The 18,478-nt window shown below is 43.4% G+C and overlaps 1 protein-coding gene across 1 annotated transcript in view; it reads left to right on the top strand.

Annotated features, from left to right (window-relative positions):
- The window catches only part of FNBP4 (formin binding protein 4), a 61,571-nt gene that overhangs the window by 14,276 nt on the left and 28,817 nt on the right, over positions 1 to 18,478 (top strand). Inside the window, exons 4-8 of the mRNA XM_085881837.1 lie at positions 714 to 861; positions 1,105 to 1,189; positions 5,112 to 5,477; positions 5,585 to 5,795; positions 11,821 to 11,900. Of these exons, the coding sequence (XP_085737963.1) occupies positions 714 to 861; positions 1,105 to 1,189; positions 5,112 to 5,477; positions 5,585 to 5,795; positions 11,821 to 11,900 (890 nt within the window). The remainder of the gene's footprint in view (positions 1 to 713; positions 862 to 1,104; positions 1,190 to 5,111; positions 5,478 to 5,584; positions 5,796 to 11,820; positions 11,901 to 18,478) is intronic.

Here is an 18,478-nt window from a genome sequence, read left to right as displayed (position 1 = left end):
CACTTTTGACCCCATTTTATACCCCAGACAATAAATGGGTGAAAACATAATCTCCATCCACTTTTGGTGGCGGAGGTAAAAATACCCACACACTGCGTGAGCTGATGTCTCTTTCTTGCACTATCTCTGTTGCCTTCAATTCGTGCTATGACTGTGTCAGTAAATAATATCACCTTCCCTTCTGGGATAAACTTAAATATGTAATGTGCAAGTTAAATTTACACCTGCACTCATTTAAAGTCACCTTTTGTATTACCTGCATCACAAATAAGTTTGAAAATGCGCTTCTCAAGTCAATTCCTCATTTGCTGAAACATCTCTTCATCCCTGTAGTATGTTTGTCCCATTGCCCTCTGTTCTTAGCCCACGCTCACGAAGCGAAAAGTGGGGTTAAGCAATCGGTCCTGTATGTGTCTGCATTTTGTTATTCCCTTTTCTCTGCAACTGCTTGTCAGATTGCCATGAAATTTTCACCATTGGTGCGATTACTCATGTCAAATGTTTGAATGATAATTGTGACATGTCACATGGTATGGCAGCCATTTTTGGGAAAAGGAGAAACGTTTGACCTCTATCTCTGAAACACTCCTTGGAAAAAATTGAAAAAAAAGTGGTAGTGGTGGTGAAATGATCTTTGCATTTGTGTATGGAAAACAGGTTCTCGAGTTGTACTTGAGCATGTTTGAAAATGGATGTCAACCTTGTGTGTCCAGCTGGGATCGACATGGGTGACTGGCAGGAGGTCTGGGAGGATTCTATGGCATGCTATTACTACTGGAATGTTAAAACCAATGAAGTGACGTGGGAGCTGCCTTCTGTCCTGGCTCTGCAGGTCCAGAATGTTGAGCAACTGAACAATGGGTATGTCAAGGATCATCTATTCCTGACTCGCTATAAAATGTCGTGCTCATAGAGGAGCTTGTTCACTTACCACGTATAGGATAACGGCATTCGTATATATTGATTGACTAACACTTGCAAGAATATTGAAGATTAGTAACAAATTAATGTAGCATGTGGGATTTGATCCTCAGATCCACATTTGTGGTTACAGTTGTATCGTCGTTGTTTGCTGCATTCATTGCTGTGTGTGTGCGTATGCAGAGACTGCCATGGTGTCCCAGACACGAGTGGTGTGCCCTCGACTATAATGCATACTGATTCACCTGTTCCTCAATCAAAGGCTTCAGTGAGTTTGTGTTTCTTTCTCCAAACTGTATTGTAATGTTTGCATGTCTTGATAGACCACAGTCACGCTGGGTGATATTTTGCCCCGAGATTTCCGAAAGCATGTGCATATTTATATGGTTTCCAAGTTCACACACAAACCAATAGTTCCTACATAATATGGCTTTCCCCCAAAGACAGAGCAAAAAGGCAGGCTTACCATAAGCCTGAACAATTTTATAACGTGCTGCATATAATTTGAGGTGTCTGCATGCACGTCCATCCCCATTGATTATCCGCAGTTGCAAAAAAAAAAAAGACTTAATTCACAGAATCGGTAAGGCTTTAAAAAAAGAAAATATTGAGTTTCCGGTAACCTGACCCCACCCCAATAATTCCTGTCAATCCCAATTTTTTTACTTTTTTTTATTTTTTGCAAGGGTCGACTTCCGGGTGGCCATTTTATGGTGACTGCATGGCATTACTCTGTGGTATCAATAGAGAAAATCAGTGGCTGTTTATTTCAGTGAAGGGGTCAGAAGGTTTTAGCGACATTTTAGAAACATTGCACAACCCACCCTGGACACATCGATGGTTTCAAAGTCAGAAAATGGACCCTGGATAGACATTCCCGACTTTGACAGAAGTCAATGCTGCCGTGCAGGCATTTGGTGTTCGTTTTGTTTACTTAATGTGCCGGTGAGGTCACCAAGACGCACAAGATGGCAGACCCATGAGGTCTGCATTTGACATACTTATGTCTGGTGAAAAACAGCTACCACCAAAAAAAAAATACAAGTTGCGAGAGGTACATTCAAAGTACACTGCTCCCATGAAAAATAAATAAATAACAAATCCTCTAGCGTGTGACATCGCCAGGGCTCCTTCGGCACCCGGCGATGCCGCCTTTCAGCATGTGGAGTCGGAATTGGGAGGGAGCGGTTTACAATAATTGATTAATTGCATAAAATAAATATATCATAAAATAATTTCTCAATTGCCGAATAGCATACCTAAATCGCCACTATTTCATCTGGATCTGTAACTTTTTGAAAATTAAGTGCAGTTGTAGTGAAAAATATTGGCACCCTTGCACTTTTTTTCAAATAACTCACAATTTTCTCCAAAAATAAGGTGAAATTGACAAAAGTATTTGGTCTCTACAGTTCTTTATTTCACTGCTAACATTACAGAACCTTTGTTTAATTGATTCAGAACTTAATATATCTTTTCAATCAGAAAATAAAAAGAAATGGCATTGACACCCTGGACTTAATATTTGGTAGCACAGCCTTTGGACAAAATAACAGCAGTCAAGCACTTCCTACAGCCATGAATGAACTTCCTTACACCTCTCTACTGGCAGTTTGGTCCACTATTCTTGTACAAACTGCTCCGTTCTCCTTGATTTGAAGGGTGCCTTCTCCAAACTGCTTTTTCAGATCTCCCCACATGTGTTCATGGCAATGCCCCTATCTACAGAGCCCGTGTGGTCACCCAATGGTTTGATGAGCATGATGCTGACGTTATCGAAATGTCATTGCCTTCTCAGGCACCACATCTGAACCCAATCGAGCATTTATGGGATATTTTGGAATGATGCCTGAGACCACGTTTTCCACCTCCATCAAACAGTTGAGTTGATTGACTTTTTCTTGTGGAAGAATGTTGCCACATTCCTCCTGCAGAATTCCAGATGCTGGGTGGACTCTATGCCACACCACATACAGGTTGACCTGGCTGCATGTGGTGGCCCAACGCCCTCGTAAGTGACTTTAAATTGGTGTTTCCATGTTTTGTTTTGTTTTTGTCCACCACCTGTAACATCTCTATCAGACAACATTGACAAACTTTTAACCACTCATTCCAACTCTCTCTTCCTCATATGTGGTGGTTTCAATTGTCACCATGCAACTTGGCTGGGTGTTGGTACCCATCTCATCAGCCATGATCCTTCAGCAAAGAACTATGACTTCACTGGACTGACTCAATCTGTGAACTTTCCCACCTGGATTTCTTCCAATGGCAAATCCTCCCATCTGGAATTTGTGTTGTTTAACTTCCCTTCAAATGTCTCCTGCTCAACCTCTGCTCCAATTGGTTCCTTTGATCATATGCTTGTGAAAGTCAACATCTTTCTGGCTATTCTCAGAAAGCTGCCTCACTCAATCCTGACAAGTCTGTCATTTCACTGCAAGCAGCCCCTGTCTTCAGAACTAGTTTCCCATATCTATTGCCCTTGATGTTGATTCAGCCTGGGAATTATTCGACAGACACCTGTTCGTTCGTTCTCTGTCTCTGTGTCTGTCTCTCTCTCTCTCTCTCTCTCTCTCTCTCTCTCTCTCTCTCTCTCTCTGTCTCTGTCTCTGTCTCTGTCTCTCTCTGTCTCTGTCTCTCTCTGTCTCTGTCTCTGTCTGTCTCTGTCTCTGTCTCTGTCTCTGTCTCTGTCTCTGTCTCTGTCTCTGTCTCTGTCTCTGTCTCTGTCTCTGTCTCTGTCTCTGTCTCTGTCTCTGTCTCTGTCTCTGTCTCTGTCTCTGTCTCTGTCTCTGTCTCTGTCTCTGTCTCTGTCTCTGTCTCTGTCTCTCTGTCTCTGTCTCTGTCTCTCTGTCTCTGTCTCTGTCTCTGTCTCTGTCTCTGTCTCTGTCTCTGTCTCTGTCTCTCTGTCTCTCTGTCTCTCTGTCTCTCTGTCTCTGTCTCTGTCTCTGTCTCTGTCTCTGTCTCTGTCTCTGTCTCTGTCTCTCTGTCTCTCTGTCTCTGTCTCTGTCTCTCTCTCTGTCTCTCTGTCTCTGTCTCTGTCTCTGTCTCTGTCTCTGTCTCTGTCTCTGTCTCTGTCTCTGTCTCTGTCTCTGTCTCTGTCTCTGTCTCTGTCTCTGTCTCTGTCTCTCTCTCTCTCTCTCTCTCTCTCTCTCTCTCTCTCTCTCTGTCTCTGTCTCTGTCTCTGTCTCTGTCTCTGTCTCTGTCTCTGTCTCTGTCTCTGTCTCTGTCTCTGTCTCTGTCTCTGTCTCTGTCTCTGTCTCTGTCTCTGTCTCTGTCTCTGTCTCTGTCTCTGTCTCTGTCTCTGTCTCTGTCTCTGTCTCTGTCTCTGTCTCTGTCTCTGTCTCTGTCTCTGTCTCTGTCTCTGTCTCTGTCTCTGTCTCTGTCTCTGTCTCTGTCTCTCTCTCTCTCTCTCTCTCTCTCTCTCTCTCTCTCTCTCTCTCTCTCTCTCTCTCTCTCTCTCTCTCTCTCTCTCTCTCTCTCTCTCTCTCTCTCTCTCTCTCTGTCTCTCTCTGTCTCTCTCTGTCTCTCTCTGTCTCTCTCTCTCTCTCCTCTTCCCCCCCCCCCCACGGTTATTTGTCGCATGTGATGCGAGAAAATGAAAAGTGGTGGTTTTTTATCCCCCGCCACGTGGCGGAAGGGGGATATTGTTGTCATCCGGCTGTCCGTCCGTCAACATTTATAGCTGTGAGTGCGATAACTCGTAAACTGTTCGCCATATTTATTTGAAATTTGGGTCACACATGTACCATCTGAAAAGGAAGAACCCTATTGATTTTGGGCGTGGCCAGATCCAAGATGGCCGACTGGGGCCACCATCTTGGAAAAAATGTTTTTTGTAATAAATGGAAAACCGCTTATCTGATTTCAATTATTTTTGGTGACTACGTTCCTCACCCCTGGGGAACTTTTTCGAGATGATGACCAAATGGTGTCTTGTTTCCAATTCACCTCCCTCATTATCTGGAATATGTATGACCTTTTTCATTCAATGGCGGGGGATTCCCCATCTCTGATGGTATATTTTTAATTTGGGATATTTGTGGTTCTCGGTAAATGGATGTGGTTTTATCGATGGATTGTATGCAGCACTAGATGACTGAATGTGGGGTAGGTGGTTTTGTCAATTGCAGGAAGAGCTGTTATTAAATTTGGTTGATATGTTTTACTTGGATCGCATGTTGTGCTAGGTTATTGGAAAGCTGACTGCTCAATCTGGTGAGGAAGAGGAGTATGTCGGAGTTGCCCAGTCTCTCCTGGCTCCTCTTATCCCTGAAAGTGTGCGTTTGGAGGAGGAGAAGTGGAGACGGAAATTTGTTTCTGGCACCATTAATGAAGTGCATGGAGATGACATCGATGGAGAAGAACTCAAGTTGGATGATGATGTTAAGATTGAACGGTTGGTTGAGAAACCAGAGGAAGTGGAATTTCATGAAGAACAAGAAGATAACAATAAAAAAGGTGACATGGAAGAAAATGATGCAACTGGTACTGTTGGTGAGGATGGAGATGATGATTATGACTTGCACCTGAGGCTTGCTTTGGAACGAAAAAAGGTGAGTTGTTTTGAGAGAGACTTTGTTTTGTTGATACAACACAGTTTGTGCTTTTTCTTATGTCACTGAGCCTCTTCTGAACACTGCTAACCCATGCATGCTTACAGGCAGAGTTGAAAGAACTTGAAGATAGCGACAGCGGGTCCAAGTGTTCAACTCCTCGTGCAGAACTTGAGGATTGTGAAGGAGCACCATGCGAACAGAAAAAGTGGAAGTTGTTGGCGAAAACTTCCAGCCCACAGCACATCACTGAGAGTAACCAAATCTCAACACAGGAAGGTGTTGCACCTAAAGATTGTGAAGTAGCTGCTTTTGCAGGTAAAAAGCAAAAGGTCTCCTTTGTAAGTTATTCTGCAGAATCTCAAAAATTGTGAAATGCTGGTTTTACGTCGTCGTCGTTATTTTTATTATTCTATCTACCAAACATCTGAACACCACTTGGGTGGTGCCAAGGGAGGAGGTGATGAAACGAATGATGGATACTTTTATTACCTCCGCCACTGAAGGTGAAGGAGGTTGTCTGTTTGTCTTTCTGTCTGTTTGTCTGTGTACAGGATATCTCAAAAAGTTGTGGATCTGGATGACATTTTGTGGACGTGTTCGGTGTGTGACAAGGACGAACTGATTAGATTTTGGTGAAGATCTGGATCCGGATCCAACTACTAGAATTTTTAAGCGATTCTTCACCATTGAGAGATAGGGCGAAACCGATATACAACACGATATATCAAAAAGTTGGGGACTGATTCTGATGAAACTTGGTGGACAGGTTGGGTGTGTCGCAAGGACGAATCAATTTGATTTTGGTGAAGATCCGAATCCAGATCTGGACACAGGAATTATTTAATTTTTATAGTGATTCTTCACCATTGAGAGATAGGGCCAAAAATGATATAGTACTGTACAGCATGATGTTTCAAAAATGTTTTGGGCCCGATGTGTTCTCGTGGATCTGGCATTAAGGGCCAGAGGTATGTGCTCTACTGAGTGCCCTTCTAGTTTAAATGTAGTTATTCTCCAAAAAGTTTCACGAAACAGAGAAATTGCGACCCTTATAAACGTCCCTTTTTATGGTTTTATGCCATCTGGAATTATGGGGATTTCATCTTTCAACACAACATTAACAAATGTGGTCAAATGTTTAATCTTACCATTATCTACAGCTCCATATTATACCCTTGTGACTTTATGTCTGAAGCTTTGTCGTGGATAACCCACCACCTCCCCTGGTGATAGTGAGGACAGCCTCCACTCCCTCCCCTCGTGGCCTGAAATGCCAAGTTTAGTTTAAATCTGCCAAAAACTGCACTAGTGGTTGATGAATAAGCGAAGCAGACTGTTCCCAGGACACTGCTTTTTCTATTATTAGGGTACCCTGTCATTCTGACAGGGAACCCTATTGTTTTTCTTCTGTTTATTTCCTTATGTTTTATTATTTCTTATTTATTCTTTTTCCGCCGGCAATTTGCAGGTTCTTTCGCTTTAAAAATCATTTTCTCAGGAACGGTAAGTCCGATCGACACAAATTTTCACCATAGTATGTATCTTTTTTGATAGCAAACTTAAGTGGTAATTGTGACGTCATAGGTCACGTGGTATGGGCGCCATCTTGAAAAATCCGATAAACTTTGGACGTCTGTATCTCTGAAACCTTCCAGGGTAAAATTTTTTTCGCTTCATACATTTTACGAAGCTCCCTCTCGGGAATACGTGATTTTTCATGATGTCATCGTTGAAGAGGTATCCCCGGTGAAAATTCAAGTAGAACGCCACATGGGAAAAATTTGAAATTTCTTGAGCGTCATCTACACCTAAATTTATCGTAGAAAAAAATTTTTTTGACATCATCGGTGACGTAATTCGGCCGCCATCTTGTTTTGAAAAAAAAAAAAAATTTCATCTTCTCCAGAACGGCTGTGCAGATTGAGGCGAAACTTTACAGTTATATTTGTCCTGAGGTCCTTGTTCAAGTTTGTTAATTTCGAGGTGATAGGTCATATGGTTTGGCCGCCATGTTGGATTTAAGAAAAATATTAAATAATGTTTTCTCTGGAATTCCTTAAGCCATTAAAGCGAAAATTTGCACCTGCCTTCTCACATGAAATCTGCATACATGGCAAAAATATTTTACCTCAAAAGTCACATGGTTTGGCGGCCATCTTGGATAGAAAAATACACTTTATCCGATTTACACAAAACTTCACACACTTGTTAGGGTTGACGATGGAAAGCAGAATTTAAATTTATGATATCTTTGGTCACATGGTTCGGCAGCCATCTTGGATTGAAAATGAATAAATTTTAAAAATCTTCTTCTCCAGAAGGGCAAGACAGATTAAGACGAAACTTCACAGATATATTCCCCATGAGGTCCTTTCTCAAGTTTGTTAATTTCTTCATCGGTCACATGGTTTGGCGGCCATCTTGAAAAAAACCCGAAAACCTTCAAACATCTTCTCCAGAAACGCTGGTCCGATGAAGGGGAGATTTCAGAACTATATTCGGGACAACAAGGCAATACAAGTTTGTTAATTTTGAATTGATAAGTCACATGGTTTGGCCGCCATGTTGGATTTAAGAAAAATATTAAATGTTTTCTCTGGAACCGCTTAACCTAACAAATCGAAAATTTGGAATTATTATCTACCGTCGTGCATGCACGTGTGGTAAAAAAAATTATGACGTCGCAAGTCAAATGGTTTGGCGGCCATCTTGGATAGAAAATCGCACCTTTACCGATTAACACAAAACTTCACACACCTGTTCCAATACCCATTTGGAAGCAGAATGTAAATTTGTGATGTCATAGGTCACATGGTTCGGCAGCCATCTTGGATTGAAAAATAATAACCGTCTTTTTCTCTGAAATAGCTGAACTCTGGAACTACGGTATCAATAAATGTGAATCAGCGATGTGATGGAACAGTCATGTGGAATGAAGCTTTGAAATTTCAATGGGATCGGACCCAGGGTTTGGCAGCCATGTTGGATTTAAGAATAATATTAAATAATGTTTTCTCTGGAACTACCTTACCTATCGAAGCGAAAATTTGCAATTATCATATACCATCGTGTGTGCACACGTGGTATAAATTATGACGTCTTAAGTCGCATGGTTTGGCCGTCATCTTGGATTGAAGGATAAAAATTAATGTTTACTCTGGAACCTCTGCTTCTATATATGCGAAACTTTACATTTATAATTCAGGCGACATGCGAAACAAAAGTTTAAAATTTCAACCTGATCGGTCACGCGGTTTGGGAGCCATAATTATTTAATTATTTGAATCTGCTCGCCAATAATAAGGGAATTGAACGCTTTGTGCTGCCCGGTTCGTAACTCGTCTGTTCCGCGCCGTCTCGAAGCAGGCCTGTGTTTGTATCACTATTAAATAATATTTTCTCTGGCACCGCTTATCCTTTCAATGCGAAAATTGCGACTATGATTTAAGTCTCATGATGTGTCAAAGGCGGACGGACTGGGTACCCGGTCATCACTGCCAGCAGTTATAAAGTGGCAGTTCCAGTTATTATTTATTCTTTTCCGCCGGTAATTTGCGGGTTCTTTCGCTTTAAAAATCATTTTCTCAGGAACGGTAAGTCCGATCGACACGAAATTTTCACGATAGTATGTATCTTTTTTGAAAGCAAACTTAATTGGGAATTGTGACATCATAGGTCACGTGGTACGGGCGCCATCTTGAAAAAAACGAAAAACTTTGGACCTCATCTCAAACGATGCGATGGAAAATTTTTCGCTTCATACATTTGAATAAGCTCCTCAAGGGAAGCGGGTGATTTTTTGTGAGGTGATCGGTCAAGAGGTGTGCCGGTCAAAATTTGTTAGGTACAACGCTGCATCGGAAAAATCTGAAATTTCTTGAGCCTCATTTGCACAACAATTCACCGTAGAAAAAATATATGATGACATCATAGGTCACTTGGTTCGGCAGCCATCTTGTTTTGGGAATTTTTTTTTAAAAATCTTCTTCTCCAGAACGGCTAAACAGATTGAGGCGAAACTTTACACACACATTCCCCATGAGGTAATTTATCAAGTTTGTTAATTTCTTATTGATCGGTCATACGGTTTGGCGGCCATCTTCAATTTACCCTTAGCCTTCAAACATCTTCTCCAGAACGGCTCATCAGATCAAGGGGAAACTTCACAAACGTATTGCTCACGAGTAGGGAATATAAGTTTGTTAATTTCTAATTGATAGGTCACATGATTTGGCAGCCATGTTGGATTCATGAAAAATATTAAACAATGTTTTCTCTGGAATCACATAACCAATCAAAGCGAAAATTTGCAACAATCATCCTCCATGATGTCTGCAATCATAGTAAAAAATTATGACGTCACACGTCACATGGTTTGGCAGCCATCTTGGATAGAAAAACTGACCTTATCCGATTTATACGAAACTTCACACACTTGTTAGGGTCCCCGATGGGAAGCTGAATATAAATTTATGATGTTATAGGTCACATGGTTCGGCAGCCATCTTGGATTGAAAATGAATAAATTTTTAAAATCTTCTTCTCCAGAACGGCAAGACAGATTGAGACGAAACTTTACACACATATTCCCCATGTGGTGCTTTCTCAAGTTTGTTAATTTCTTCTTGATTGGTCACATGGTTTGGGGGCCATCTTGAATTTACCCTAAAACCTTCAAACATCTTCTCCAGAACGGCTGATCTGATTAAGGGGAAACTTCACACACGTTTTGCACATGAGTAGGGAATACAAGTTTGTTAATTTGTAATTGATAGGTCACATCGTTTGGCAGCCATGTTGGATTTAAGAAAAATATTAAATAATGTTTTTTTTCTGGAACCGCTTAACCTATCGAAGCGAAAATTTGCAACTGTCACCCCCCATGATGTCTGCATACATGGTAGAAATTGACGTCACAAGTCACATAGTTGGGCGGCCATCTTGGATAGAAAAACGAACCTTTTCCGATTAACACGAAACTTCACAGATGTTCCACAACACAGTTGAAAGCAGATCTCAATTTTTTGTCATCTCATGTATCTCATGTTGTATCAAGGGCCAAGGTCTGGGTAGTGCACACGAGTGGTGAATATAACTTTGTTAATTTCTAATTGATAGGTCACATCGTTTGGCAGCCATGTTGGATTTAAGAAAAATATTAAATGTTTTCTCTGGAACGACATAACCTATCGAAGCAAGACTTGGCTACTATAATCTAGCCCCATCTAATATAATCTAATTGATAGGTCTAATTGATAAAATTCAAATTTCTAATTTGGCGGCCATGTTGGATTCAAGAATTATATTACATAATGTTTTATCTGGAACCACATAACCAATCGAAGCGAAACTTGGCCAATATAATCTATCCCCATGCCTGCATGCACGTTAAAAATTATGATGTCACATGGTTTGGCGGCCGTCTTGGATAGAATAACGCACTTTGTCCGATAAAGACGATACTTCACAAACGTGTTCCACTACACGATTGGAAGCAGAATTTAAATTTATGATGTCATAGATCACATGGTTCGTCTGCCATCTTGGATTGAAAATTAATAAATTTTAAAAATCATCTTCTCCAGAACAGCCAGACAGATTGAGGCAAAAATTCACACAAACATTCCGCAAGACGTCCTTTCACAAGTTTGTTAATTTCTAATTGATAGGTCACATGGTTTGGCAGCCATGTTGGACTCAAGAATTATATTAAATAATGTTTTTCTCTGGAACCACATAACCTATGTCTTGGAACCACATAACCCACATAATCTATGTCGAATTTACCATAAAATCTTCGAACATCTTCTCCAGAACGGCTGGTCAGATCGAGGGGAAACTTCACCTACGTATCGCACACGAGTGGTGAATATAAGTTTGTTAATTTCTAATCGATAGGTCACACGGTTTGGCAGCCACGTCGGATTCAAGAACAACATTAAATATCGTTTTCTCCGGAACCGCTCATCCTATCGTCGCGAAACTTTGCGACCGTCGTTTAAGTCTCACGTCGTATCAAAGGCGTTGTGTACGGGTACCCGGTCATCACTGCCAGCAGTTATAAAGTGGCAGTTCCAGTTATGATTATATTATTTCTGTCCATTGTGTGTTCTTCGTTGCCCTCTTTCCATTTCTGCCACGTGCCATTTGCACATTACCTTTAGGTGTTTTAATGGGCATTTTGGAAATTACAGTGCTACATTTTGCGGCTTTAAAACCAATGTGATACTAATGCTACACACTGCACCAACCACATGTGGCTTGTGGGCATTGGTGTTCCAGTGTGCCATGCTTCACTTGAGGGCACATCATTGAGTTGTCTTTGAAACGTATTTTTCAGTTGCTTCTGTCAAAAAGCAAGAGGTTGAAGATATCCCCACGAAAAACCAGACTGAAGAAGAGGAAGAAATTGGCCAAAAGGTTGGAATGTTAATTGCAAAATGCTCTCCATGAAACAAAAATACTCTAAATATACAGACATTTGAGATGTCTGCCATGCTGTTTGTCACTGATAGCATGAGCTCTTGCTTCCCTCTGGGGACATTTCACAGTGTTTAGCAATATTAGAATTGATACATTTTAGAGGTATCTGTCCTGTTTGTTTTTTTATTTTTTATTTTTTTTTTACTGAAAAAAAAAGAAAATTCATAACGCGCAGCATTTTCCAAGTAAACACATCCACCACCATTGTTTGCTTGCACATGCTCTAAGACAATCAGGTGGAAGTGTATTGTGCGTTGGTCAGGCAGCTTAACTGAATTATAGGAACAGACCAGACAATGCCATTTATTTTTCCAAGAGGGGTGGGAGAGGGAAGCACAAAACGGTGGGGAACAGAGGCAGGAGATCTGTGGAAGGGAGAGGGATGGGGCGGGGTACACAGGGTAAACAAGATGGATGCGACAGGGACTTTCAGGTCCTTGCACGAAAGGGACTTTCAGGAAGGAAAGCAGGGAATTTGAAGGAGGTGGTTTTGGGGTGGATTAGCGGGGGTAGAAAAGATCGTGGTTTTGGATGGGGGAAGATAAGATATGGTGGTGAACAGCTGTTTTGAAGACCGGGAGGGAAGGGTGGGATTGAAGAGAGTGTGGGAGTTTGTTCCAAAGGTGGGGAAAAAAGAGCAGTGAAAGAGTGAAGGTGAGCAATGATTCTTGATTTTGGTAGTTTTTCAGAAGTGTTGTTGACAGACCTTGAGCACCCACCAGAAATATGGGGGGGGGGGACATGTGCCAGACAGAACAGGGAGGGGTGAGGCAATAGAGGAGACAGTCCAAGACAGAAAGACCACCGACATGCCTGCGGTGGGAGTGAGACCCAAAGACTCAGCCTCATTGTGGGAGATACTAATGGTCCTAAATGCCTTGGTTTCCACAACGTGAAGCCGAGAAAGGTGAGGGGCTGGAGCACCATCCCAGAGGGGAGAGCGGTACTCATCAGGCTGCGGATGAAAGCTTTGTATGTCGTGAGGAGCTCAGGTGTGCCAAGGTGGGATTTTGCACGACGGAGGATGCCCAGTCGGCGACTGGCTTTGGAGGTCAGCTTGGAAAAAATCGTGGCAGATAGTGAGACCCAAAAGCTTCAATGAAAGGACTTATTCAAGAGGATTGTTGAGAAAGTCGACTTGGGGGGTGGGGGGGGTGGGGGGGGTCCACATGGTCCTTTCAGAGAGACATAGTGAGAATGTGAGATTTATCAGGGTTGAAAGACATGTTCCACGTGTTGGACCAGCTTGTGATTTTATCCAGATCTGCAAAGAGTGAAAAGGCTGCTGCTTGCCGATCTGAGGGATGACAGATGTTACAGCAGAGGGTGGAATCATCTGCAAAGAGATGAAGAGGATTTTCCAAAGAGTCAAGCTCATTGATGAAAACCAAAAAAGAACAGGGCCCAGAATGCTGCCTGGAGGAATTCCAGCCTGGACAGGAAGAGGGGATGAGAGAACTACATTAAGGGCCACAGGAGAGGAAGTCTATGAGCCATGAGTGATGTCCTTGAATACCACAGGAAGAGGGCTTGGTAAGCAGGGCAGGATGCCAGATCGTATTGAAGGCACATGATATGTCTAGGGAGAGGGCTCTGATTTCATGTCTGGCATTGAGGATCTCCATCCATTATTGAGGGAGCAGAAACAGCATATCTAGGGTAGAGTGACCTGGTCTGAATCTAAATTGATGATCGCAAATCAAGTCATTGGAGAAGAGGAAGGATTTAATGTCTGAAGCAATGATGGATTCAGTAACCTTGCTGATGATTGGGAAAAGGCTGATTGGTCTGTAGTTGCAGGGATCTGTTTTTGCACCTTTTTCATGCAGAGCGGTAATGCTTGCTGATTTCCAAGCAGATGTCAGATGACCTTGAGCAAATGAGAGGGGGAATAGAACAGAGAGAGTGAGCAAGAGCAGCAGAGTAGGTTTTTAGGACATGATTGCTAATGCCATCCGGACCGATTGCAGAATCTGAGTCGAGGTTTGACACCAAACTCGCCACCTTGTCAGGAGAAAAGGACACAGAGTCCAGGAACAGCTGGGTGTGACTGGGTAAGGTGGGTCCAGAAAGCGATGGGTTTATGACAAGATTTAGAAGCAAAGACTGAGTTTAGGCATTCAGCCTTTTCACGTGCGGTGTCAGCTGTGTAGCCATTTGAGGTAAGGGAGGGGATGGAGGGGGAACATTCACCAGAAGCAGGCAACTAGATGCCACCAGAATTTTGAGGAGGGAGACAGGTGTGAGAGTTCAGACTTGAGATTATAAAGGTGTTTTTCTGGCTCTCCTGAGGGTAGACACACTTGCTACGAGCTTTGTGGAATAAAATGAGATTTCCTTCAGTTGGATTCACCTTCCAAGAGGCGAAGGCAAGTTGTTTCTTGTCAACTGCCTTGCCACAAGTTTCAGTGTACCATGGGCGTGAGGAAGGGTAGGACAAATGAAGACGAGATGGGATTAATCTGTGCATAAGGGAGAGCAATTTTCTATGAAAGTATTCCCAGGACGAGTTGATGTCGGAGGAAGTAGAGATGGGGGACCAGTCTAGAATTTGATGGCTGCTTCCAGTCCCTGCCAGTCGGCCTGAGTGAAATGCCAGACTTGATGGCGCTGAGGTGGTTCTCCAATAACAGCTGGAGAGATGTCTACTTTGACAAGCATGTGATCAGATTAACTGATTGGAGCGGAGGAAGACCAGATATTTTCAGTGAAATTTGTCAAAATCGGATCCAGAAGAAATGGATTACCATTGGTTGAGATCTGGGTCTGGAAGTTGACAGATTGAGTCACAGAAGTCTTTTGCTGAAGTGCCATGGCAGGTGAGAGGTATCCACACCCAGCCAACTGACAATGAAGTCACCACATATGAGGAAGAGAGAATTGGGATGAGAGGATAGAAGTTAGTCCATGCTTTCCGAAAGTGAGATACATATGTAGTCATCACTGTTTAGTGGCCAGGATGGTACAACACATATAAACATGAGGTGGGAGTGGAGGGGAAGCCGTAGCCAGAGATATTCCTGGGGGTGTGGGGGAGCGAGGGCAGTGCATGGAGAGTGATAAATAGAGTTTTTGATGAAGAGAGCAACTCTGCTGCCAGGACGAGACTGAGGTCTGTCATTCTGTGGGAGGGAGTAACCAGGGAGAGATGTTCGGGAGTCAGAGACGTCTTGAAGGAGGAAAGTTTCTGTTAAGCAGATTACATCTGGTTTGTCAGTGTAGTTGGTTTCAAATGTAATTTTCATGCAAGTTTAATGTAAATGTATAGTATTTTGCTGATGTTTCAATGTCAAGTGATTCGCCGATACATGCATTACTGACAAAATGGGTATCATAGATCTAAGATTGGCAGCTTAAAGATATACCCACAGGACAATTTCCCCCTCATAGTGATAGCTGCTTTTTTGATGTGTATAATTTGCATGGTTAAATGATAAGATTTGCCAAGTTAATGTACATCAACTTTTTAAATGGCACCTATCAAAAAATTAAAGCTATCGGTCAAACAATCACCTGGAGAAAGTTTGGTGCTTTCGTCTTGCTCTGTCCCCATAACTTGAAAATATGGTTCTCAGCTGCCTGACTGTGAGATTTGGCTACATCAACTATTAGAACAATTTTCAACAATGCAGGGAAGATGAAAGCTTCTGCAAAGTCCACCACTTTGTTGACAAAGTTAACTCATTCAAGGAGCAGTTTGTCAGAGATGATGGCCTGCCGGTTAAGCTGAGTTCGACAGGTTTAAGTGCTACAGTAACTTGCACAGCATCCGTATCAGTGGCGATGCTGCCAGACCAGGCAGCCCTTGAATTCCCCGAGCTGTTGTTTACCATCCATCTGTATTATTGGTAACACTGACCGATACCCCAAAGAAGCCCTCTTATACCGCTCATGCGTAAGAAAGAATACTCTTGCGGGCCGGGGGTCGGGTGAGAAGACCACGAGGTAGGGGAAGCTATCTCGGTTCCCACCAGACTCCCGGGAATTGTAGGCCTCGCACACTGATAATTTGTGACGCGGCGGGTCGCTTAACCGACCGTGGACGCCAATAACTCAACCGCATGATCTCGGGTCCTCCCGTCTATGGGTTAATCGGGTTACCTAATTAATCATGTGGTTTAATTACCGGGGAACACTCCGTCGGTACGCCTTGTCCGAACCGGATCACTCTTCCGGACCGGATCACTTTACCGGATCGGATGCAGCCTTGCGACACTGCCAAGGACGTACCGGCTAAAAGGAACGGATCATTGGGAATACAGTCCCGACTCAGATAGGATTCAGACCATGCTGGATCAATGAAAGAAACCACAAAGATGAGCAGGGAACATTCAAAATAATAATTTATTTACAGTGGGTGAGGAAAGGTATGTGATACGATAAAGATTTATTGGGGTGTGTTGTGCAGAGATAGGGGAGAGAGGTGTGGTGCAGCAAATAAACAGGCAACTTACAAAAGGGGACACAGCAGACAACGCAAAAATAATAACTATAACGATCTTCTGCAGTCTTACTTAAGCAGAGAGGCGCCAGCACACAGACACAGAAAACCCGATGAAGAGGGAGTATTGCAACGAGAAGGGAAAGGAGTTGAGGCCATGATATTGGTACCTTTGTGCTTGATAGTACGACGCGCCACCAATACGTTTCCGGGGGGGATGCTCTGTGGTGCGGTACCCAACAGTGGGCGTGTCGTCTCTGGCTTCAGCTGCGTGTGTGGAGACCATGTTCATGAAGGAGGAGCTTGAATGGAGAAGGGGCAGAGTCCAGAGTGCGAGGACGGAGTGGTAGGTGGGTGGGGTCGACGTCGGAGGCGAAGACCAGACGGCAGGAGGCGTGTCGTGGCGGTGTCGACGAGGTGAGGTGAGAGGTGGAGAAAGAGAAAGGCAGAGGGACTGCTCCAACCTTTATAGGGCCTGCCACGCGGGGGGAGGGGCCATGCCAAATCGAAACGTCATCACCTGAATTTGGCGCTCCGATTGGCCCCGACCCCTCACGTGGCCCGCCAACTTAGGCCAGAAACCGCCTCACTTCGTTTCCGGCAAGGCCATCCCAGACAGCAGGAATATTCCGCTCCGATCCCACGAGATGACATGAATCGCCCACACCGAAATTGGCACGCGAATCGTCCTACAAAAAACCCCCGGTCGAGGGTCCCGCATGCCCGCTCGGGTGTTCGACCAGCGTCGATCAACGTGGCCCACACTGTACATTCCCTTGCTTGATCGCAGCTTCGCTGGCCGTAGAGACAAGAAGACGTTCACCATCCGTGGAGAATCCGCTGCTGCCAGCGAGGGCCGAAGGTACATCGCCATGGATAAATCCATGCACGTTTCACGAGCGGCGTACATGTCTGCCTTCGAGCACATTCCATACAGTGCGTGTGGTTTGACCATTACGCACGTGGCCAGCGCTCGCGTTCACACGACTCCGCTAGTGTGTGTGCAGGGCGAACACCAATATGTCAGATATTGAGGTTGAAAAGAAACGAGCCGCTTCTACTCTGCACACTCCTATCCCGCCCAACATGGCGTGGAGGAGTCTTTATCGGCCTCCTATGCGTTTCTTGCAGCGTGAGCGTCGTGCTGGCTGTGTTTCCTGTGTTGTGAAAAACACCATTCGTGCACCCTCTGAAGAGGTATTCATTCGCATGCCTTTTTAATGCAACCGGCAATCTTCCCCAGATCATCGGAAGCTCGAGTTGATAATCCCGCACCGCCAAGTGCACCACATGCCTCGCTGCATACGTTGGGTTTAGGGCTCGCCCGGGAACGAGGATCATTGTGCAGCAGTTCCCTCACAGTGGTGCTGCACGCGCTGACATCCATGAGGCCCCACCTTACACCGAAGGTGTACGTAGCTGCTTTACCTCAGGAATAATCAGACAAAAAGAATAGGGATGAAATGAAGGAGAAAATAATTATTTAAGCAACCCCGGCTATTGGACCATTGCAACGCACTCCCTTGTTGTCCCGCTAAACAAAAGGAAAGGGACTATCTACACGTGTAATAATGGAATAACTGTCTTGGGACACCTATCTGTTGTATGGAATGCAGTTCCAAGAACCGCAACAATACATATCCATTATAAACAATGATATAATGACCCCTTTTAGCACATTTTCAATTAGTGCTCTCTTCTCCAGGGATGCATCAGGAGCGCGAAGCGAGTTATTAATGTATTAGCAAATGGTTGATCTAAATTTTAGTCCATCCCTTTTAAAGATATGTTTTAAAATGTAAGTGGGCCATCAATTAATCTTAGCTGTTGGGAATCACTTTGTTGTATTTGTGGTTGGGAGTAAAAACTATCATTCAGGAAATTAATCGGAACAGTTATAGTGGGGCAGATAACAGCAATTTTTGAGAGGAATCGTGCAAATAATGATACAAGCATCAAATTTGGCACATTTGTTCTCCAGGGGATCCTAATCAAATCTGCCTGATTAGCCATTTGAAAATCCAAATTTTGACAAACTTGAAGAAAAAAAAAAAAACTTCAAAAAAAGGCAAGA

This window comes from Eptatretus burgeri, chromosome 5 (genome assembly GCF_056783735.1).
Source record: "Eptatretus burgeri isolate ZD-2024b chromosome 5, Ebu_testis_v1, whole genome shotgun sequence".
Classification (NCBI taxonomy): Eukaryota; Metazoa; Chordata; class Myxini; order Myxiniformes; family Myxinidae; genus Eptatretus; species Eptatretus burgeri.
Note: the sequence above shows the minus strand (reverse complement) of the source record. Positions and strands in the feature narration are given on the sequence as shown.